This window comes from Ursus americanus, chromosome 17, assembly GCF_024610735.1.
Source record: "Ursus americanus isolate L20-20 chromosome 17, mUrsAme1.1.p, whole genome shotgun sequence".
Classification (NCBI taxonomy): Eukaryota; Metazoa; Chordata; class Mammalia; order Carnivora; family Ursidae; genus Ursus; species Ursus americanus.
In genome coordinates this window covers 722,337-743,928 of record NC_142143.1, presented here as the reverse complement: position 1 = coordinate 743,928, position 21,592 = coordinate 722,337, and the positions used below count along the sequence as shown (strand labels likewise).

The 21,592-nt window shown below is 66.2% G+C and overlaps 1 protein-coding gene and 1 long non-coding RNA gene across 2 annotated transcripts; one reads left to right on the top strand and one right to left on the bottom strand.

The window, feature by feature from the left end:
• Positions 1 to 3,580: 3,580 nt before the first annotated feature.
• On the bottom strand, positions 3,581 to 17,528 carry LOC123803789 (uncharacterized). Its single transcript, XR_015727059.1, has 3 exons — positions 13,868 to 17,528; positions 9,242 to 9,348; positions 3,581 to 9,117 (listed from the first exon to the last, which is right to left on the bottom strand). It is a non-coding gene; the product is annotated as an uncharacterized LOC123803789 (long non-coding RNA).
• A 305-nt stretch (positions 17,529 to 17,833) lies between these two features.
• Positions 17,834 to 21,045, top strand: PIM3 (Pim-3 proto-oncogene, serine/threonine kinase). Its single transcript, XM_045815496.2, has 6 exons — positions 17,834 to 18,211; positions 18,308 to 18,417; positions 18,525 to 18,575; positions 18,659 to 19,028; positions 19,613 to 19,789; positions 19,905 to 21,045. The coding sequence occupies exons 1-6, from the start codon at positions 18,127 to 18,129 to the stop codon at positions 20,090 to 20,092; spliced, it is 981 nt and encodes a 326-aa protein (XP_045671452.2). The 5' UTR covers positions 17,834 to 18,126; the 3' UTR covers positions 20,093 to 21,045.
• The last annotated feature ends 547 nt before the right edge of the window (positions 21,046 to 21,592 follow it).

The following is a 21,592-nucleotide window of genomic DNA, read 5'->3' as shown; positions in this document are numbered from 1 at the left end:
CGGGCGTGCACAGTGTCCCCGGTGACCCTGGCAGAGTGCTATGAGCTGCCCAGCCCCTGCGTGTGCTCCTGGCTGACCCCGAGCATTCTGAGCCGTTGGGCTCCCAGCAAACAGGAGGAATGGCCCAGAATGCTGTGCACAGAGCTTCTTGAAGCCGCAGGCAGCGCGAGGCGTCTGTGTGGCTGAGGCGGCCTCCTGCCCACAGAGGACACAAAGCCACCGCTGTTCCCTGCGCGGCGGGCCCCATGCCGGTGGCCGTGCTGCTCAGGCCGGGCCCAGGCTGGGCTCCGAGGTATGCGGGGTAGCCCCAGGACTCCAGGCCCTGGCCCGTGGGGTGAGACTCAGACACGGAACAGGCCTCACCCAAGTCAGAGGTGGTTGCAGGAGCAAGGGGTGAGGTGGGGAGGGGGCCCGCCCCTTTGCAGAAGCCCAGGCCGAGGGGTGGCCCCGGGGTGGGGGGACGAGGTGCTGCCTCACACCTGGAGCAACCTTGGGAGTTTTAGACATTTTGCTTGAAAATCACTTTCCCCCAAAATCGGCCTCAGGTATTTGTCCCCCAGCCCCTGACACCCAGATCAGAACCCCTGAAGCAGCAACTCCCCATGGGGGGCTCCTGAGTGGGTGGCGGGGTGCCCCGCCCACAGCCCCCAGGGCTCTCGGGCCCCCAGTGCCCCAGGGTTTTCTCCATGAATGCGGTCCCTGCCCTGGGGTATCCCGGTGGTGACTCCTCCCTGACGCAAGCCTACATCCCAGACGAGTCTGGCCTCAGCGATCTGTCCATTCATGGCCACGCTGGGGCACAGCCGAGAGCAGCCTAGCGCCCACGGGTCAGGGCCAGCCACCCCGGCGAGATGGCGACCGCACTCTCCGGCTGCTCTGGGTCGGCTCAGCTTGGGCTCCTTGTGCTCCCTGGAGAGACTGGGGTTCATGGGGCAGCAGGACCTCTGACCTGCAGAGCCCAGAGCTCTGGAGACAGGAGCACAGAGTCCCCACACAGTCATGGGAGTGACCACGGCAGCTCCCATCCCGTGGTCCCCAGGCACCACACCACCCAGGTCCCTCTGCGGCTGGCTTGACCCTCCCACTGTAAAGACAGCATGACTGAGGGTTCCGGATCCTGGGACCCCGTTGTATGAATGCAGGCGACTTCGCATGTGTGGCCCCGTGGCCGAACTGGAAAGCATATGTGGTCTGTTCTGTGGGGGTGCCGTTTCTAGTCCTCTTGGCCCAGGTAGGAAAGCATGTGTTCATCAAATCAACGGTCCCGGCCCCTCCCGAGAGCCACTCTCACGGCCACACCGCGCCTTTCGGGCAGCTCTACAGCTGAACCGTGGCCGGACCGTCTCTGCGGGGGCTGACCTGGCGAGTTAACCGTGCTAACACGGGGGCCATGGCCTGCTCCCTTGGGGCAGGGGGGTGGGATCACCTGTGCCACGCTGGCACCGTGGGACGGGTGCTCTGCTTATCCACGATCTTGGCTGGGTGGGGGGCGCGCTGAAGTTTCCGAGTGACTGTGCCTGGCTGCGTAGCCCCCCACTTACAGGCCAAGTTCTTCAACCCCAGTTGTTCATCTGGGGACTGTGGTGCATGGACCAGCTCGCCTTAACCAGGGCCCCACTTAGGACATGGCCCACGTGCCCCAGCTCTACCGGGGCCATGGAGCTGACCAGACCTGCAGATACCCCGGTGGACGCAGGCCGCTGCTCCTCTCCCCAGGGTGCCTCCACGAGTGGGGGGCATAGGAGGAGCCAGGGCATCACACGTGCATGATGGTGCTGGTATGTCCTCCCCCAGGCTGTCCACCACCATGCTGATCAGTGGCTGGCATGAAGCCACCAGGGGCCTCTGCCGGGGGCAGTGCCAACAACGGTGAGAAGGCCACTGGGAGAGCCAAGGACAGAGTGGTGGTGGGACAGGACTTAGGTGATCCCAGACCCTCTGGCTACCCTGCTGGTGGGAAGGGAGAGGGGAGGTCAGTGAGGAGAAGCCCTGGGGTCATCCAGCTGAGGCAGGGCAGAGACAGGGACCAGGGTGGGTGGGGAGCACCGGGAGGATTCTGGACCCAACCCCCTGGTTTTGTGTTTTGTGCCATGCCCTCCCTCCTGTGTGGGCCCGGTGGCGGGCCTGTAAGGCTCCGTGGGAAGGTGCACCCCACGTGGCACAGAGCTGCGGGAAGCCCGGTCAGTGAGGACAGAATCCGCCAGCCGCGGGGAGAGCGTCCTCGCCACACCTGGACTCCAGACCCACGGACACCGTGAGGTCACACACCGGTGCTGGTAAAGCTTGGGATGACTTGCCGCACGGCCGAAACTCACCCACACGACGTTGAGAGTGGAGCCCAGGTGCTCAGGAGGGGAGAGGGGCGGCAACCGGGCCCCCCCTCCAGGAGCTAGACAGGAAAGTCTCACACCTGTGGGGGGGGGGGTTCCCGAGAGGCTTATAAGGATGAGAAATGATGCCCGAATATGTCTGTTGGCCATGGTGGTGGGGAAAAGTGATGATGGAGACAGGGAGGTTCGGAGGGGCTCCCTGAGCAGGTAGGGCCGGGAGGGGAGGGTGAGCAGAAGGAGCAGGCAACCAGGTGGGTGTCTCCCCAGCTGCATCCAGCTGCCCGGGTCAGGAGGGAGTGGCCACGAGTGGGGCCTAATGGGGAAAGGGGGCCTGTGGTGGCTGGGGATCTTACCTGGGTGCAGAGGACCGTCAGGACAGGGAGAGGGTGTTGGGCAGGAAAACCCGGGAAAACTGCAAATCAAAACCACCCTGAGATCCCCCCCAACCAGGACAACTACTACCCCAACAACGGAGGGTACCACGTGTTGGCGTGGACGTGTGCACTGCTGCTGGGGATGGAGAACGGTGCCATCGCCGTGGAAGAAGGGCGGTGGGGGGAGGGGGGGCTGTGACCGTGGGACACAGGGTTCCACTCATGGGCATCTGGCTCTGAGAACTGAAAGCAGGGACGCAGACAAGTATGTGCACAGCCACGTTCCCGGCAGCGTTAGTCCAGCAGACCAAATGTGGAAGCAACCCCAGCGTCCTCCGACGGACGAAGGGACAGACACAATGTGGCCCATCGACACCGTGAAGTGGTCCTCTGCCTTAGAGAGGAAGGAGCTGCTGACACCTGCCCCGACCTGGGGGGAGCCCTGCCGACACTGTGCTGAGTGAAGTAAGCCAGACACGGAAGGACACATCCTGTCTGGTTCCACTCCGAGGAGGCACCTGCAGTGGTCAGACTCGGGGACAGAGAGCAGACGGCGGGGCCGGGGGGAGAGTGCGTGATGGGGACCGAGTCTGGGGAGATAGAAAGTTCTGGTCACGGGGGCACAGAAGGGTGCACGTGCTTAGCGCCCGGAACGACACACCTTGTGGTTAGAGAGCAGGTTTTGAGTCGTGGGTGTTTTGCCACAGTGAAAACGCTCGGCTGAGTTCGCGTGCTGCCGTGCGGGTCCCAACACCGTCGCGCACCTGTCGGGAGCCGTGGAACACACACCGCGGGGTTTCCGTGCTGCAGTGAGTTCTGTGCTGATGTTTGCATTGGGAATTCGCGCTGCACAGCGTGAAGATGGGAACATCCACGATGAGGATGTTACAATGTCACGTTTCTTTACACAGAACATTACTTGACAAAACCCACCATGACTAGTCAAGAAAAAGACCACGGAAAAAAGGAGTAAGTTCTGTATTTCAGTTCCTTCAGTGTGTCTTCGTCCTGCTTTCTGAGCAGGGGGTCCCAGGTGGGTGCTGGCGGGGAGGGCGGGGCCCGCGGGGAGGGCAGGGGGCTGGCCTGGGCCTCCTCGGGCTCCGGGCTCGCGCTTCCCCAGCCCAGCCTCTGGGGGAGCTGCGGGGGAGGCTGTTCCGGGAAGGGATCCTGCAGGACCGCGTTGACACGGCCTGCCACGTAAGCACAGGTGGTAAATATAAGCACAGCCAGGGGATGACCAACGTGGTCTTCTGCAGGAGGGGGCTCCAGGGCAGGCTGAGGTCCTGACAAGTCCCCCCTGGGTGACCTGGGGGTGACACACACTGTTTGTGCTGTTACTGTTGTTCAAACTCCACAAAATTTGGTGCCCTTTTCTGCGTGCGTGTTGCAACTAGTAATTTGGATATTAAAATGAGCATAGTTGTAAAAAGACATTCCCTGGGCACGTCTCCCAACCTCCTCCCGAGGCCCCTGCCCCAGGCTTGGGAACTCCGAGGTGCCCTGGGTCAGCAGGGAGCGACAAGTAGGTCTTGGGGGGCGTTGTTTGTCGCAGGCTCCGGGACCCCAGCTGGGGTCCAGAGCCGCACCACACGAAAGGCGCCTGGTCGGGCTGTGGCCTGAGCTGCCGGTGACGTGGGAGATGCCCGGGCTGGGGGGTGCTTCGTAGAGGGAGAGACGTGAACTGTGTCATGAAACCTTGTTTATGCAGACTGCGTGTTGAAGGGCTGGAGATACCAGCTCAAAGAAGATCAATCGTTAGAGTTAACTTCACCTGTTTCCTGCTATGTTCAATTACCCGAGGGGCCCACATTCACTTTGACCTGGCGGCACTGGTCTAGGCCCCTCTCCACCACCAGTGAGTTACAGTCAGATGCCTTTTTTCTTTGAGGTCTCCAAGGGGGCCAAGGGAGAGAGCAGGTGCACCCCTCGGGCGCCCAGTCCCATCCGACAGCACCCTGACCCTGGCTCCCCTGGCCAGACAGGTGTCCTCCCTCCCTTCCCACCTCCCCTTACCTGACCTGGCCAGGCCTTCCCCTTGAGAGGGTCCCTGAAGCTGGGGACCGGGAATCTGGGAGGAAGCCCTCACACCTGCTGCACACCCTGGACTCTGCAAGTCCACAGGACTGGGGCAATGGCCTTGGGAGGCTAGGGGTGGCAGAGGAGGCCCGGCTCAGACGGCAGACACTTTTGTCCCCACTGGCCTAGAACCACCAGCAGGATTAGGGACACTGAGCAGCTCTGGGCCTGGATGAGGTCTTCCTAAGAGGTGAGGAAATGCTCTGAGGCCGGCTAGGGCTAGGACCCTGGCTGTGTGGCCCAGAGCTGGGCTTTCCCTGGGAGCAGCAGGCTACCATCAGCTGGGGGCACAGGCCGGCCTGGGCGTAGGGGACACAGGTGTGGGAGGGGCTGGCCTGTGAGGATGGCCAGGCTCAGAGGGCTGGGGGCTCAGGAATCAGGGCTGGCAGGTGAGGTGGCTTGTGCCCTTGCAGTGCCTGGGCCTCCTTCCAGGGAATTCATCTGTCGTGCAAATGCCCCCTCCTGGGGCCCTGCCAGCCTCCCCAGTGGGTTGGAGAGCGGTCACCCAACCAGGGTGGGTCCTGGGCTTAAGACAGGTCCCCTGATGGACCTGTCAGGTCCTGTGCCCTTCCCCTGCGGCGGGTGGCAGCCGAGAGACACCCCTCAGCAAGGGGCCTCAGCTGCAGACCCAGGCTGGCCTGTGACGGGACCTCGAGGCCTTGGTGCCCATGCTGGCCCCTGTGCAGCCCCAGTACAGCCACGGTCCCCCATGGATTCCTGGATGGCCAGGGCTCTTTCCTTGGCTGCCTCCAGAACTGTGAAGGAAGGGGGGGGGAGCTTAACCTGTGCACACCCCACCCCACTGAGCTAGGCCTCAGGCCTGCGCTGGGCCCCCTGCAACCCCACCAGCCCACAGAGCTGAGCCTGCCCCGGCGTCCAGGGCACAGACCAGGCGTCCAGGTGAGCCCAGGCCAGCGTCGGCCAGCCCCTGGGGCCCGTCGCTACGTGGGGTCAGCGTGGCAGGCCCTGGGAGACGAGCTGACACCGCCATCCGCAGGGAGGCTTCTGCCGGGTCCAGTGGGGCCTCCGAAACACCTGTGCCTGGCCGAGGGTTGAGGCCGAACCGCAGGGAGCCTGGTGGGGCGCTTGTGGGAGACTCATGGCCCCGGCAGGGGTGGCTGTGGCGGTGCCGTGTGCCTGGCCCTGCTGCCGCCCTCTCCGCTGGCCCAGTGCCACAGCTGCCCGTCCCAGGACACTGTGTGCACCCGGAACAGGGCGTGTGTTTGCTCAAGGTGCCCCACGGTCCCTGCACGGCACCCAGGAGCCTCAGCAGGCCGGACAAGGGCCCATTGTGTCCCCAGGCGCCCCTGCCCCGCAGCCGTGGGCCACAACGCTCCCGCCGGGTTCCCCACTCCCCACTGTTCTGCCCCCACCTCCGACCTGCTCTCACCTACTGCCCAACTGCCTTGCCTCCCGCCTTCTGTCCCTGCCCCCCCCTTCCACCTGAGCCCCCCACTGCCTCTGCTCTGCTCTCCCTGGCCTGTGCCCCCTAGCTTGTCCCCAACCTCGGCTCCTGGTGCCCACGCCCCTGACAACCCACACCCTGGCCTCCTGCTGGGCCCAGGCCTCCTGGATCAAGATCCTGGTGCCACTCCCAGCTAGACCCCGAGGGGTGTACGCATTCAAGCTTAATGGGCCATTCACTTCCCCTCCCCTCTGCCCCACCCAGACTGGTGTCTCCAGGGCAGGAGACCCTCCCAACCCACTGCCTCAGGCGGGGCAAGAGGGCCAGGAAAACACAGCCCTGGGGCTGCAGGGGCTTCCCACTGGAGCAGGCCTGGGAGGTGCTATCGCTCGGGTGGGGCAAAGGTCCTGGGGTGTGTGTGGCGCAGGTGCGGGCCCCAGGTGTTCTCTGTCAGGCTCAGAGCTGGGGCCCGTGGGCCGGTGAGCCACACTGCTGCCCGGTGGTGGTGGTGGCCTGGCTGCAGTGGCCCAGACAGGAAGCCTGTGGGTGAGGCCTGGTCACAGGCTGTGAGAGCTGCCACCGGCCAGGCCTCGGGATGTCTGCACTTTTCCGTGGAAGTTCAGGCTTGGGGAAGGCCACCTGCACCCCTTGGGGAGGTTGGCTCTCAGGCCTGCTGGTCAGGGTCCACACAGGCCCAGGCCGGGACCCAGCACCCAGGCCAGCCCAGCCAGGTCCTGGCACGCGGGGGCACGCTCGCTGCCCCCTGCCCACACAGGGGCCCACTCCCCTCCAGTCCCACAGCCGGCTCAGGTGCTTGCACAGAGCGCTTCCCCAGATGTCCCTCAGACACCCCCAAACCTTGGGGCAGGGGCCAGGAGAGGGTGAGGGGAGCACCCACAAGCCAGGATGGCCTAAAAGGTTGCAGTGATAGGTAGGGTGTCGCCATGGAGCCAGGGGCGCGCGGGGGATGGGGTGAGATGTGGGGCTCGTGTGTCCTTGATGCGTAAGGCATCCGACCAGCTACCTCGGTAACAGGAGGGGGCTGGCACAGGCACCCTGCCGGGAGCTGCTGGGCTCTGGGGGTCAGCCCCACCGGGCCTACCCCACGGGGCTCTCAGGGTCCATTCCGAGGGCCAAGTGACGAGGACGGGTGTGGTGACATGGAGCTCGAGGGCACTGCCGGTGCACCCACTCGCGCAGCTGGAGGCCCCGTGTCGGGGAGGGCCGGGTGCTGGCCGCTCCTCTGTGACCTCGCCCAGCCACTCCGCTGCACGGGGGGGGGGGGGGGGGGGGTTTAGAAGGCCCCCACCAACCAGGGTCTGTCTTCTCCCTGCTCCCCACACCCTGAACCCACGAGGCTCCTCCGCGTGCCCAGCCTCGCGAGGCCTCGACTGGGCATTGCTGTCCATCTGGCAGGTGGGAGGCCGAGGCTGGCGGCAGGGATGGCAGAGGACAGCCGCCGGGCAGGCTTGTCCTCCACAAGCCACGAGCCAGCCGCGTAGAACCGGTCTGACCGCGTGTGCGCGCGTGCGTGTGTGCGTGCGTAATCATGCTGGTGTGTGCGCGCAGGCCGGGATCTGGCCAGGACGCAGGCGGAGCAGAGTGCGTCACGGCAGCACCCTGGGGCGCCCGCCCGGCGGCAGATGGCAGAGCCAGTCCCGGCAGCGGGGCCTTGAAGGCTGGGCCATGGGAGGAGGCGGGGGGGATGGGCCGAGAGGCCTCTGCTTCTCTCCTCTTCGGACAGAGACAGAGATGGGCGAACGAGGCCCGGTTTGGCCTGGGGCCTGGCCACTGGGTGTGCCAAGACCCGCTCGGTGGCCCTGCCTTAGCTCTGCCCACCCCGCCTCAGCCCCAAGTCAGCCTGGCCAGGGCCCTCCCGAGGCCCTGAGCTCGCCGGGAGAAGACCGGCCTCCGAGCGTGGGGCGATGGTCCGCCCTGCTCCAGCACCCTGCGGCCACGGTGGCTAGGCTGTCTAGATGCCGGCCCCCACTCCACCTCGCTGAGAGGCTCCACACCCAGCCGTGCAGCAGGGTCACTTCTGCCGGGAGGCCTGGGGTCCTGGTGGGTGAGACTTCAGGAGGGCAGACCCTCCATCGAGGCCCCCTTGTCCGGGCTCAGCCCAGCCCACTCCTCCTGCCCCAGGCCTGGGCTCCTCCCCAACCCCACCACACTGTCCCAGCAGGCCTCACCTCCTCCAAGACCGCTCCTCTTGGCCTGGCTGGAGTCCCTCTGCCCCAAGCTCCTCTCCCGTCCTCCTTGACCCTGGACCCTCCCAATGGGAGACAGCCTCAACCTCCATCCCGATGGTGCCTGACACAGGGAACCTGGGGGACACCCGGCCCCTCCTGCCCAGCCTCCAGGCCTGGCTCCCTTCACTCCCCTCCCCCAGCGCCCCTCGCCCTAGCCCAGTGACCCCCAGCCTTGGCTATGTAGCCCGTGAGCTGGGCAGCACTGCTTGACCTGAGCTGGCAACTGGGGCCTGGCTGGCCATTTGCATTCCCAAGCCTCAGTTTCCCAATATGCAAATGAGGACCAGAAGAAGGACAGTGTGCCTCACCTCTGCCCTCAGAGGTCCATGTGAAGAGAGGGGTGGTGGGCAGGTCCTGAGCTGAGGTGGGGCGTGGCTATCTGCCTCCCCTCCCTGTCCTACCCCTGCTCACCAACAGACCAGACCGGGTATTATTTAGGAGGGATGCCAGGAACTGGGATCCAGGATCTGGAACGACGCCCCCTGGGCCTGAGCTCGTTCCTGTGGCCACCTCCAAGCCCACTTCACTCTGGCACACACCCCACTTCTGCCCAGCCAGCCCTGACCCGGTCCACTCTGGGGCTGTGGAAGAGGCAAAGTCCAGGTGAAGCCTGAGAGGCGGCACGGGAATATGGTGTGTTTAGTGCCTGGAGGTCAGGAGTGGTTGACACAGGGGTTGGGGTGCTGGGAAGGGGTGGGAGAGACAGAAGCAGGTCCCAGTGGCTTCAGGGCTCTGCTGGGCGTCCCCACCTCCCCAGCACATCAGCCCCTCCCCCCCAGCACATCAGCCCCTCCCCCCACACCTTACCCTGGCAGCTCTCTGGGGGCAGGCAGTGCTCCCTGAAGACCCATTTTGCCGCTTGGAGAGCTGAAGCCCGGTGGCTCCGCCTTTCCTCCGCAGGCAGGAGGGAGCCACTAAAGGGTTTTGAGCAAGAGAATGGTGTGTTTAGAAGCAGGCTGCAGAGGCTTCACCAGAAGGAGGGTGCAGAGGGCCCCCGAGGGTGCGAGAAGTGGCAGAGCCTGGGAGCAGGAGCTGGGGGGGTGAGACAAGGGCGGGGTGGATACCAGGATCATTGCAGTGGTGGGTGGCCCAGTAAGCTCGGTCCTCCTGCTGCCCATGGGGCGGCCTCAGCCCCAGGTCCCAGAGCAGGTGACTCGCCTGCCTGGGAGGGACTCCAGGGCCGGGTCGAAACCCCACACTGGTGCGTCCCAGAAACCACAAGTCAGCGGCTCCCCTCCTGCCGATGCTGCCAGGGAAGCCACTGTGGGAACGCCCAGACGGGGTGTGGCAGAGAGGTGGGGGCCGTGGGGGCAGAGGGTCGGTGTGGGGACACCCGTCTGTGTGCGGCCAGGCGGGCACAGGTGCGCCCAGCGGGCTGGAGCTGGAGAGCAGAGGCGAAGGAGCTCCGGCTCCGCTGCGAGAGGTGGGCACCCGCATCTTCCCCGCTCGGGCCCCCCACCAGCAGTGCTGGGGAGTCGCTGAAGGACCCATTTCACAGACGGGAAAACCGGTTCAGGGTGAAACCCCAAAGGGGATGATGGTGTTGCTGTGCTGTTGATTACAGAGAGGCAAAGCCCCTGTCCTGAGCCCAGCCAGGCCCTGGGAGGCCCCCAAAAGGAGGCAGAGGGGGCTGGCCCAGGTCCACTCTGGGCAGCCTCTTGGTTCCCGGGCCACTGTGCACCCCAGCCCAGGCCAGTGGGGCCCTCTCTGGGCCCCGAAGAAGCTGTCCACACACCCCGCGGATGAACCAGGGCTGAGTGGACACAGGGTGACCGTGGCTGCGTCCTCCTGTGCCCAGGGCTGACTCCTCCCAGGTCAGTGGGGGTTAGCTAGGCCCACAGGAAGCAGGAAGGGGGTCGGGCAGGGAGGGGCTGCTGGCTTGGCGTGGGGAATTTCTTGGGCGTGGGGAGCTTGGCCAGAGAGCAAAAGCACAGAGGTCTTTCCATGTCTCTGTGGTGACTCAGTAGTCCTGCCTTCCCCTCCCCCCAGTGCCTGCGTCAGCCCAGGAATGTGCCTGACCTGCACCTCCTCCCCCACCCCCCCACCCTCGTGTGCCCCAGCCCCCACTTCTCCTCCCTGTCAGGTGAGGCCCTGCCCCCGCTCAGCCCACACCGTCCCCTGCTCTCCCCTGTCCTGGTCGCCCACCCCGGGGACCCGGCCATGCCCATCTCCACACCCAGCCTGGTCTCCTGCCTCCAGGTCTTCATTGGGCGCTTGGCCCCCACTGCCCCCGGAAGACCTGGTTCTGGATCCCGGCGGAGGGTCCACACGGGGGTCTGTGAGGCTCTGTCCCCAACCCCAAGGTGACTCAGCTGCCTGGCTGTGGGTTATGGGGGGGGGTGGCCTCTCCTGGGCCTCAGACTCCCCACCTGGATGGTGGACATTTGGCCAGACCCCAATTCTCCTTCCTCCAGACTGCGGAGGAAGGCTTCACCCCTGCCTCTGGGGGAGGACAGACAAGCCACAGTGCCTGAGCCCGCAGCCCGGGACCTGGGAGGAAGTGGAAGGAGGCACCAGCGGTGGCTGGAGCCTGCCTGCCAGAGTGACCACCACACATGTCCGGACGTGGCCTGCCTTGTCCACACGGGCCAGCAGGCTGCGTGCACACACACACGTGAGTGTTCACCTGTTCACAAGGCTCACCCACTGCTGTCTGAGCCGGATGCGGGCTGACCAGCCACCGGGGAGCTCTGGGATAGCCTCCCAGCCAGCTTGGGCCGCTCTAGGCTCCTGGGCCCTGGGGCACCCACGGCGCGGCCGCCAGCCCCGGGAAGCCCCTCGGCGGCACACAGCTCCACCTGGGGGGCAGCAGGAGTGAGCAGGGAGGCAAGACATGGGGTATCTCCTGGCCAGAGCCCTCCCTTCCCTGCCTTCCTTTCCCCGGTCACTTTCTGGGAACAGGGAAGCAGCCCTGAGGTGGAAGCTGGTCCAGCCACTTCTCTCGAACCGCATGCTCTGTCCAGACCACCTCTCGCCAGGGCTCGGGGACAGGGACAGGGCAGTCCCTCCTGCAGTGGGCCCTCTGACCTCCCCCAGTCTGTGTTGGAGCCTAGACTCAGCCGGGGGGCGGGTAGCCCAGACTACAGCAGCCCCAAACCCTTCTTCCTTTAACTGTCCTCAATTCCCCCCACCTCCCAGCACGTGATAAGGCAGGAAAGTCCTCGAGCCCAGGGTCGTGGCTCAGGGTCACCAGACTGTCCCCTTCCTCCCTCACAGGCTTGGCCAGCAGCCCCTGAATACTGACATTCCCCAGTGGACACCACTTCCTGAGCCGGGGTCCCTGGAGCCTCCATGCTCTGACCCTGCCACGTGTTGGCATCCACGCGCCCAGGTGCCTCTCAGCACCCACCCCGGTCTGGCGCTGGGGACACTTCGGGAGCCAGACCTGGGTCCTTCTGGCAAAAGCCACAGTGAGGGGAGTATGGAAGGCAGCACAGGCTGGAGGGGGCCTTCTGGGGCTCCCCTGGCGGACTTGCCCTGCCCTGTCCGGCTCTCCTTCCAGCCTGTGGCCGCCATGATCTGCCTCTGCTCACAGGCCTGGGGCCACCCCCAGCAGCACGGAAAGGAGGAGGCCAGCTGAAGCATGAGTCCAGAGAGCCTTGGGCGCCAACTCGCGTCCCCCGGGTGCTGCGGACCACACAGGACTCGGCCAGCGCAAATCTCGTCCTTCATGCACGAGCAGAACTTTGGGCCAGTCTGGACTTTCCTTGGAACCCCTGGCACTAGCCCCAGCACCCAGCATGGGGGACTCTCTCCCTGGCTGTCTTTTCCTGGTCCATTAAAGGGAGGACCCCCAGGGCCTGGGGCACACAGGCTCATCAGCTCTGTGCTGTGTGGGTGCCAGGGGCTGGCAGGGAGGGGCCAGAGCAAGCCTGACCTGAAATTATTGCCCGTGTTGCCTGCGTCTCTCCCAGCCTGACCTGTTGTTGGGTGGAGTTCACGCCCTGGCAGTGACTCTCGTGTCTGCTTGGCTGGGCTGGTTGTCACCCCTGGGCTTGCCCTGCCCCCGTGGGCCACTGCTGTGGTGTGCTGTGAAAGCAGCGCCCCACCAGGGGCTGAAGTGGGGGTGCGTGAGCGTGCTGAGCACAGGCCAGCATGCAGCAGGCACTCACTAGATGCGTATCTCCAAGGCCATGCTGTGTCCTGAGCTTGTGTTTGCTGGGACGGGGCCCCCGGGTCTCTGTGCTCTGCAGACTCTGGGGATCCATCTGTAGGGTCCCTCCATAGCCTGACTGTGGTCTGAGTGGCCCAGGCCACAGCCCAGGGACTGTCCCCAGACAACGTCATCACTGCTGTAGGCCCTGGGCCCCACGGCCCCCGAATCCCTCCGGGACTCAGGACACCAGCCCCTCCTCCTCTAGAGTCCCCCCGACTGGCTCCAAACGGCACAGCTCTGGTCCAACCGTTGACTCTGCTGTGGCCCCGGCCTGCACCCTGGCAGGCACAGGTGCCGAGAGCCCCCCACACCCTCCCTCTGTTCTCGGTCAGCCTTGGAGACTCACCCGAGCCGGGCCTCCTCCTCCAGGAGGCCCCCACAGGGGACCCACTGCCCGCTCAGCTCCTGGACTGGGGTCAGCGAGAGCTGCACGCAAGTCAGAGGCAAACACAGGCACAGCCAGCTTCCGGCTCCTCGGGGTCCCCCTCGTGGCCCCTCTGCCTCTCCTCCTCGTCCACGTGCTGGAGGTTGGAGCGGAGCGGGGCGAGGGGCCTGTCCAGCCTGGGCACCAACGGCACAGGCTGCTGGACTCTCCGTGGCTAGATTCTGAGAGGCTGCAGGCAGGGTGTGGAGTCCTCGCAGACGGCCGCACCACCGCCCTGGCCCTGCGGACAGGCCTCCAGGGCACGCAGGAGGGGCCTGGGGCTGCCCTCCCCTAGTCCCAGCCAGCCCGGGCTCTTCGGCCTTGAGGGTCTCAGCGTGGTGGGGGTAGAGCTCCCAGGGTGTACCGGGCCTCCCTGTCCCAGGAAAACCCTGGACTCTCTGGATGAAACCCAGGGCTTGCACCCAGGACAGCAGCCAGACCCTCCACAGCCACACCTATAAGAAGCCTACTGTGTGCATGGAAACCCTCATGCGCCTCTCACTGGATCCTCCTCCTGGGCCCATAGAAGGGTGGTCAGAGTCCCCACAGATGGGGAGATCCAGGCGAGGAGAGGTTGGGGATGTGCCCACGTTCTGGCGTGGATTAGTGGCAGAGCAGGGACATGGCCTGACTGGTGGGTGGGCCGGGCTGAGGCTACTCAGCTTGGGTTAGAAGAGAAGGCCCTGTGGGGGAAGGAATTGGGGCGGGGGGCAGGAAGGGAAGGCCAAGAGGCGTGAAGGCTCAGCTAAGCGTCCGGGAAGCTGGTACGGCGCATACCGTGTGTACCACGGGCCCGCCCGAGCCTGACCCCAGGCCAGAGGTCTGTGAGGAGAGAACTGCCGTCGATGCTCACCGTTCCCAATGCCAAGGCTGGCTTTGGGGTCTCCGGTCCTGCTGCGCTCGGGTCCGCTCTGCTGGGGACCTGGCCTCTCTCCAGGTTAGGCCTGGACGCTCCCCGGGCTTCTTCGGTTTTTCAGGATCTTCTTGGCCGAGGGTGCAGTTAGCCATTGCCAGGCCTCAGTGGCTTGTGGGATAAACACTCCTCGGTGGCAGTAGGTGGGGTGTCAAGCTCACGAATGCAGGCTGGCCTCGGCCAAGGGTCAGGCCAGGCTGGGGTCTCCTGGGCAGGGAGGCCAGAGTTCACGCAGGCCACCGCTGCCCACTGGCTCCCACTAATTTTCACCCCACCCCAGCCCAGGCCCTACCCTGGGTTGCCTTTGGGAAATGTTGCAAAACCCTGGCCCGGTTCTGCTGGCTCCCCTCCCTAGTGGGTGAGAGGCCACACGGAGGTGAGGCGAGTGGAGGCCAGAGGGAAGGCCCTCCCCGCCTCGCCAGGCTGCAGCTGTGTGTCGGTGCTGGAGGAGGGGCAGGGTAGCCTTGCGGTGCTGCTCGCTGGCTGGGCCAGAGTCGCAGAGTTCTCCGGGCCCAGCTGAGGGCCGGGGCAGGAGCGGGTGCTGGCGCAAAGCTGATGCTGTCTGGGAGCCAGAGAGCCCGGCAGGCTGGGGAGAGGACAGACCTGGGAAGGCCGAGGGTTCCTGCAGTGGGGGTGGAGGCCAGAGGGGCTGAGGGTGAGGGCTGTGACTGTGGGCCAGGTCACTGGGACTCACCTGATGGCCAGCCCTGGGGGCAGGGGCGGCAGCACAGTCATGGAGGGTGGGCGCTGGGAAGACTGGTTGCAGAGGAAGTAGCACTGGCCTGGCTGAGACTGGGAGCAGGGAGGGATGCCAAGAGGAGCACAGGTGGACTGGTGGGGGGACGCTGGGGAGATGGGACAGAACCACGGGCCTTGGTAATGGATGGGGGAAGATAAGGGACCCTCCAGGCCTGGCCTAGGTTGAGGGATATGAAGAGGCCAGGGCTGGGCTGAGCACACCTGTGGGATGTTAGGGGCAGCTGGAAAAGGGCAGATTGAGGAGGCCTTAGTTGTTGGTATGGGGCCTGGGGCAGACAAGACTGCCAGGGGATGGGGAAGAGGGCCCAGGGCAGGCCTGAGACCCAGGAAGCCAGGAGGCCTGGGGATCTGGGGAAGTGTGGGGAAGCACTCCCCCAGTATGTGCCCTCTCTCCTCATTCCCCAGCTGCGATGATGCCCAGCTCTGTGGGTGTGTTCAGACACGTGTGAGAGTGCGTGTGTGTGCATGTGTGATGTGGTATGCACAAGTGTACGTGTGAGACACAGACTGTGGGTGACCCGGGCCATCTTCAGTCCACCCCCCTCCTCCCTCGTTGTCCCGGAGACCAGCCTGGCTCCAGTCACCATGGCAACAGTGCAGCCCCTCCCTCCAGCAGGAGAGGGTGACCTACGGGGCCAGCTGTTTCCAGGGCCACAGGGCAGTCAGGGGTCCTCTGGTAGACTCTGCCCTGCTCTCCATGTGAGGAAACAGCTGCCTGGAGAGGACAGGAACTTGAAGAGGCACCTGGGTCTGGTGCAAGGCTGCCCCTCTCAGCAGGAAGGCCCAACGCATGGAGATGTCCGCAGCACAGTGGCCTGAGCCCCAGACACCTTGAAGTGTGACAGGAGGCCAAGGGACAGGGCCTGGTTCTCTGTGGTCAGTGGTGCAGCAGGATAAGGACGCAGCACCTCAACCCCCGTTGAGCCCACTGCTGGCGGCCTCCCCCAGGCATGTGCAGCGGTGTCCCCAGCCCTGCTGCTCACGGACTTGCTGGACTGGGCCACACCTGCTAGTGGGCTCCAGAGCCTACCATCAGAGCTCGGGGGGCTGCCGACAAAACACACGCACCACCTCTTTCTGAAGAGGTGTGAGTGCGTGCTGCTCTGAGTTTGGGGTGACTCAAGGTCTTCAGATCAAGACTCGGGAGCTGGGGAGGGCGCTCCCCAGGATGCTGGCTTCCCAAGGGTCCCACTGGGCACACAGACAGGGCATGTGAGGAGGACTGGCCTGGAGGCTCACACGAAGGGCTGGGGGACCACTAGGGAGGCCACTGGGGACCTCAGTTCCTGTCGATGGAGTCAGGCCTGCCTCAGAACCACATCTTGCCATGGTAATCACCTAGACCCAGAAGAGCCTCCCTCATTCCCACCCTCCCCAGCCCCAGCCCCAGCACAGGCCATAGGTCCGGAAACCCGCTCGTTCTCTGGAGAGCCAGGCTCTGGGACCCTCTGCTGGTTCTCGGAAGGACCCGCAAGTGGACGATACCCCCTCCTCCCTTGCAGGTGCTGTGTGGATTCGGCCAAAGGGGTGGGCTCCTGCCTCCTACCTTGGATCTGACCCCCTGGGGGACCCTGCCCTCACAGGCCCCTGCTGCAGGAGGATGGTGGATAGAGCTCCTGGGAGGCAAGAACCTAAGAGCTGCACCGGAGGAGGGTCTGCTTTCTGACCTAGGACAGGAATAGTGTCAGTGAAGGGCAGTGACGGGGTGGAGCTTGGGGGAGGCTGGGTGTCCCATTGAGCGAGCCAGCAGGCCCCTCAGGCAGGTGAGTGTGCTTGGGGCACACCTGAAGGCTGTAGCTGCCAGTTAGACCCCAGCCCGGCCCGGAGGCACCACAAAGGCCTCACATAGCACCCGCAGTGCCAGCACCTTGGCCTCCCGGCTACCCCAACCCTCAAACCTCTCTGAGACACGGAAGGAGACAGCCAGTGTAAGGCTCTTCCGTGGCTACTGCAGCGGGCAGACAGCTGCTCACAGCGAGCAGGTCAGGCTGCTGACCTTGGGCCGAAGTCAGCACACCTAAGTGTAGACCGCGTCCCACAGCTGATTCTGTGTAGTACTGAAGGTCCAAGGGGACATAGGCTGTCTCGGCCCCGACTGCCGTGGTCAAGGCGGAGTCCCTAGTAAAGGCGGCCAGCCGCTGGGCCTGGAGAACAGCCAGATGGGTGGAGAGCAGGGCCGGGTGCTCCAGGTATAGGGACAGCAGAGCAAAGGTTCCAAGGAGGGGGAGGCGTGGCCAGGTGGGGACCTCGGGCTGCGGGCTTGAGGTCAGTCAAGCCTGGGTCAGAACGGCGGCCCCGGGGTGAGCAGGGGGCGCCCGGAGCAGGGTCAGCACTTAGCCCACGCCAGGGGCTGCGAGTTCCCGAGCGCGGACGCTCAGCCGGGTCCCCTCGGGGGCGGTACCGCCTCCCAGCGCTCGGCCAGCTGCGTGCGAGGGCGCGCAGACCGCCAGAGACCCACTCGCACGGCCCGAGGCACACGGGGGACGCCTCCAGGACTCCCGCCCCTGCTCGGGACCCCGCGTTCACGACAGCCCGCGCGCTCTGGCCGCCCGCTCCGGGAACGGCGGAGGTGGGCACGAGTTCCGCCGGTGACCTTCCCCGGCACGGCCTGGGGCGGGACTGGAGAGTCCCCGCCCCGCCCACGCGCCGCCATTGGCTGGGACTTCGGGGCCCTTTGGAAACCCCGGCTACCATTGGCTCCCGCGGCCCCGCCCCACACGCCTCGGCCACCGCCCGCGCAGGAGCTGCGCGTGCGCGGTGTGTGTGTGTGTGTGTGTGTGTGTGTGTGTGTGTGTGTGTGTGTGTGTGTGTGTGTGTGTGTGTGTGTGTGTGTGTGTGCGCGCGCGCGCGCGCGTGTGTGTGTGCGTGCGCGTGTGCGCGCGCGCGCGCGGGGGGGGGAGAGCTGACGTGTACCGCCACGCCACGCTGTGCGCCTCCGCGGCTCCACTACAGCGAGCCAGTTCCGGGCGGCTCGCCACGCACCCCTGGCCCACCGGCCCTCGCCGACCCGGAGTGGCGGCGCCCGGCTCCGCCGGACCTTCGCCTCGGCCGCCCGCGCGCGTCCCCGGGGGCGACCCCGCTGTGCGGACCGCGGCGGAAGGGGGCGGAGTTCCGCTCGCCCCGCCCCCGCGGAGGGATACGGTCGCCGCGGTCCAAAAGCCCGGGGCGAGGCGGCCGGGGCGTGTGAGCGGCTCTCGGCTGCGCGTGCACGCGGTCCACGCGCGGCTCGGCCCGGGGCCACTGCGCCGCGCGGACTGCCTCGCCCGAGCGGGTCTCGGCGCTCCCGCCTAGCCGCCGCGGCCGCCTCCGTCCGGGGCTCGGGGCCCCGCGCGGCACGGGGAGGCCGCCCTCTCGCGTCTGCGGCCGCGCGGGGAGCCGGGCCGGGTGAGAGGCGGAGGAGAGCTCGGGGGCCGCGGGCCCGCGCCCCGCTGCCGCCCGCGATGCTGCTCTCCAAGTTCGGCTCCCTGGCGCACCTCTGCGGGCCGGGCGGCGTGGACCACCTCCCGGTGAAGATCCTGCAGCCAGGTACGCGCGGGGCCGGGGGGCCGCGGCCCGGGGGCCCGGGCCGGGTGCTGGGGCGCGCCGGGCCGCACCAACCCCGCCCGTGCGCCGTCCCCACAGTTAAGGCGGACAAGGAGAGCTTCGAGAAGGTGTACCAGGTGGGCGCCGTGCTGGGCAGCGGCGGCTTCGGCACCGTCTACGCGGGCAGTCGCATCGCCGACGGGCTCCCGGTGAGTCGGGCCACCGGGCGGACCCGTGTTTCTCGCCCATCGCGCGCGCGTCGTCGCGTCGTCGCCGGGCCTGACCATCCGTGTCCCCCCCCCCCCTCGTTCCCCAGGTGGCCGTGAAGCACGTGGTGAAGGAGCGGGTGACCGAGTGGGGCAGCATCGTAAGTGCTGGCGCCGTGGGGCGGGCGCCGGGGGCGGGCTGCCGCGGCTCGGGGCGCGCTGACCGACCGCCGTGTCCCCCCAGGGCGGCGCGGCCGTGCCCCTCGAGGTGGTGCTGCTCCGCAAGGTGGGCGCGGCGGGCGGCGCGCGCGGCGTCATCCGCCTGCTGGACTGGTTCGAGCGGCCCGACGGCTTCCTGCTGGTGCTCGAGCGGCCCGAGCCGGCCCAGGACCTCTTCGACTTCATCACGGAGCGCGGAGCCCTGGACGAGCCGCTGGCGCGCCGCTTCTTCGCTCAGGTGCTGGCCGCCGTGCGCCACTGCCACAGCTGCGGGGTGGTGCACCGCGACATCAAGGACGAGAACCTGCTGGTGGATCTGCGCTCGGGCGAGCTGAAGCTCATCGACTTCGGCTCGGGCGCGCTGCTCAAGGACACCGTGTATACCGACTTCGACGGTGAGCGCGCCGCCGGCCGGCGGGGACGCCCGCGGGGAGGCCCGGAGGGGCTGGCGGCTGTTGGAGGCCGCGCGCGTGGGGAGCGGGTTCGTGGGGTGGGTAGGGGCGAGGGGCGGGCTCGAGACTGCCCCCGCCGGCGGTGCTGGGGCGCGACCGCGGGCGGGGGCGGGGCGCGGGGGACCAGGGCGCCGAGGAGCGCCGGGAGTGCCCGGGCCTCCCCCTGCGTGGGGCGGACGCTGCGTGCGTGCCGAGCGGGGGCGGCGCCGCAGAAATCCCCGCATTGCGGAGCGCGGGGAAGCCGGGGCTGCCCGCGCCTGCGTCCCCCCGCCCTCCTCCTGCTCTATCCTCAGCTCACATCTGTTTGTTGTGAAATCCGAGCCCTCGCTCATGTGACCCGCCCCTCCCCCGGCCGGGCGGGCCAGCTGGGGAGGCCGCACCCGCCGGGTTTTTCCAGAGTGATGATGAGCAGGATTTCTGGAGGCCGGCTGCCGGCCCGGGCCTCGCAGGGGGATAGTGAGAGCGCGGGGCTCGGCGCTGGTCCCTGGGGTGGACGCCCTAAAGCCCGTGTTCCCCCCCCCCCCCAGGCACCCGGGTATACAGCCCCCCTGAATGGATCCGCTACCACCGCTACCACGGGCGCTCGGCAACGGTGTGGTCTCTGGGCGTACTGCTCTATGATATGGTGTGTGGGGACATTCCCTTCGAGCAGGACGAGGAGATTCTCCGAGGCCGCCTCTTCTTCCGGAGGAGAGTCTCCCCAGGTGCGTGGTGGGTGCGGGGCTGGCCCTGCGAGCCGAGCCAGGGCTGTGCTGGGAGCCGAGCAGCCGGAGGAGCGAGGAGCCGGTCCCTTCCTGACTCTGCCCGTCCTCTCCGCAGAGTGCCAGGAGCTCATTCAGTGGTGTCTGTCCCTGCGGCCCTCGGAGCGGCCCTCGCTGGACCAGATCTCTGCACACCCTTGGATGCTGGGGGCCGAGGGGGGCCCTGCAGAGAGCTGCGACCTGCGGCTCTGCGCTCTGGATGTGGACGACGGGGCCAGCACCACCTCCAGCAGTGAGAGCTTGTGAGGAGGAGCCCGGGCCTGGCTTGTGGGAGCCGGAGGGACCGACCCCGCCTGGGCTGTCTGCTTCTTGCAAAAGCGGTGACCTCTGACTCCCGGTGACCTTTGCCTTTGGCACCGGGCTGTTTGCTTTGCTTTGAGTGCCTTTTCGAACGCTGCTCTCACGGGACTTGGTCTTCTCAAGCTCTGTCTGTCCAAAGACGCTCCGGTCGACGTGAGGTCCGGCCTGGGCCGGGCAGGGGCGCGACCCTGAGACTGTCCATCCCTCGTGCTGCTCTGGGAGGCAGCCATGCCGGCCCTCAGCGCCTCCCCCGTCGCACCGTGTTGGACCAGGAGCATGTCCTGTGGCCTCATCTCACCAGGGCGCAGGCTCCCTTGTGCCCACCCCCCGCGCCCACCTGTCTCCGGTGTTCTTCCGGGCAAGTCTGCACAAGCAATGCAACGTCGGGGCGTCTGCTGCCTGCGCGCGTGCACGCGGGGGGTGTGCGCCCGCGCACGTCTATTTATGGTCTGACCCTGCGGAGGGCTATTTATTGTTTAATTTATTTGTGGAGGTTCCCTCCTGCCAGCGCCCCCACCTTCTTCAGGCCCCGGAATGGGGGGCGTGGCGGTGTGTGGACCCCAGGTCCTGATCCTACCTGTGTCTGTCGGAAGATGGACTTGTACAGTGGCTAATTTAAGGGGCAAGGGTGACTCCGCTGCCTGTGGCTCTGTGCCTCGGGGGGAGCGGGGTGGGGGTGGGTTTTAAATTATTGACCTTGTACAGTCTGCTTGTTGGCTCTGCAGGCGGGGGGTGGGGGGACAGAGTCTCAAGCCTTTAATTTATTGTAGCGGCTGTGTTTCTGTGACCTCGGTGTGTGTAGGCATCGAGGGTGGGGCTTTCTTTCAGTTCAGAAGTGAGATGTCTGGAGATCATATTTTTTATACAGGTATTTCAATTAAATTGTTTTGTATATAACAGTTACTCTGTGTGTGTTGCGTAGGGTGGTTGGGTGAAAGGAGGTTGGGGGAAGGGGCCCCCGGGGCAGCCCCTCCCTGCCTTCTGGCCTTCTGTGGCCAGGCAGCGGCATGACTAGGACGTAGGCTCTTCCCTCCCCCGCCAGAGGGCCTGGCCTGTGCTGCTTGGCCTCCTTGTCACCCCACTGTCCACCCGCTACTGCCCCGAGGGCATTGCCACCCCTAGTCTGGAGGCTCTCTGGGGTGGCCCCAAGGGGACCTCCTTGGCTTCTGTTCCCAGAGATGCCCAGTCAGAGGTGGGAAGAGGGGGTGGTCTTTGCTCAGACCACTCAGGCAGAAGTGTACAGGAAGAGGGGTCTACTCTGTTCGCAGGTGCTGGAAGGGGTTCTGAAGGATGAATAGGAGTTTGCCAGGTAGGGGGGTGAGAAGGCATTCCTCCCACGGAGCAGAGGTGGGTGGGGTCAGGTGAGGGGGCAGGTGCTGGTGGTCGGGCCTTGGCCTGACAGTTGAAGGGCAAGGTAGTGTCCCTAAGTCACGGCCAGGTCCGGGT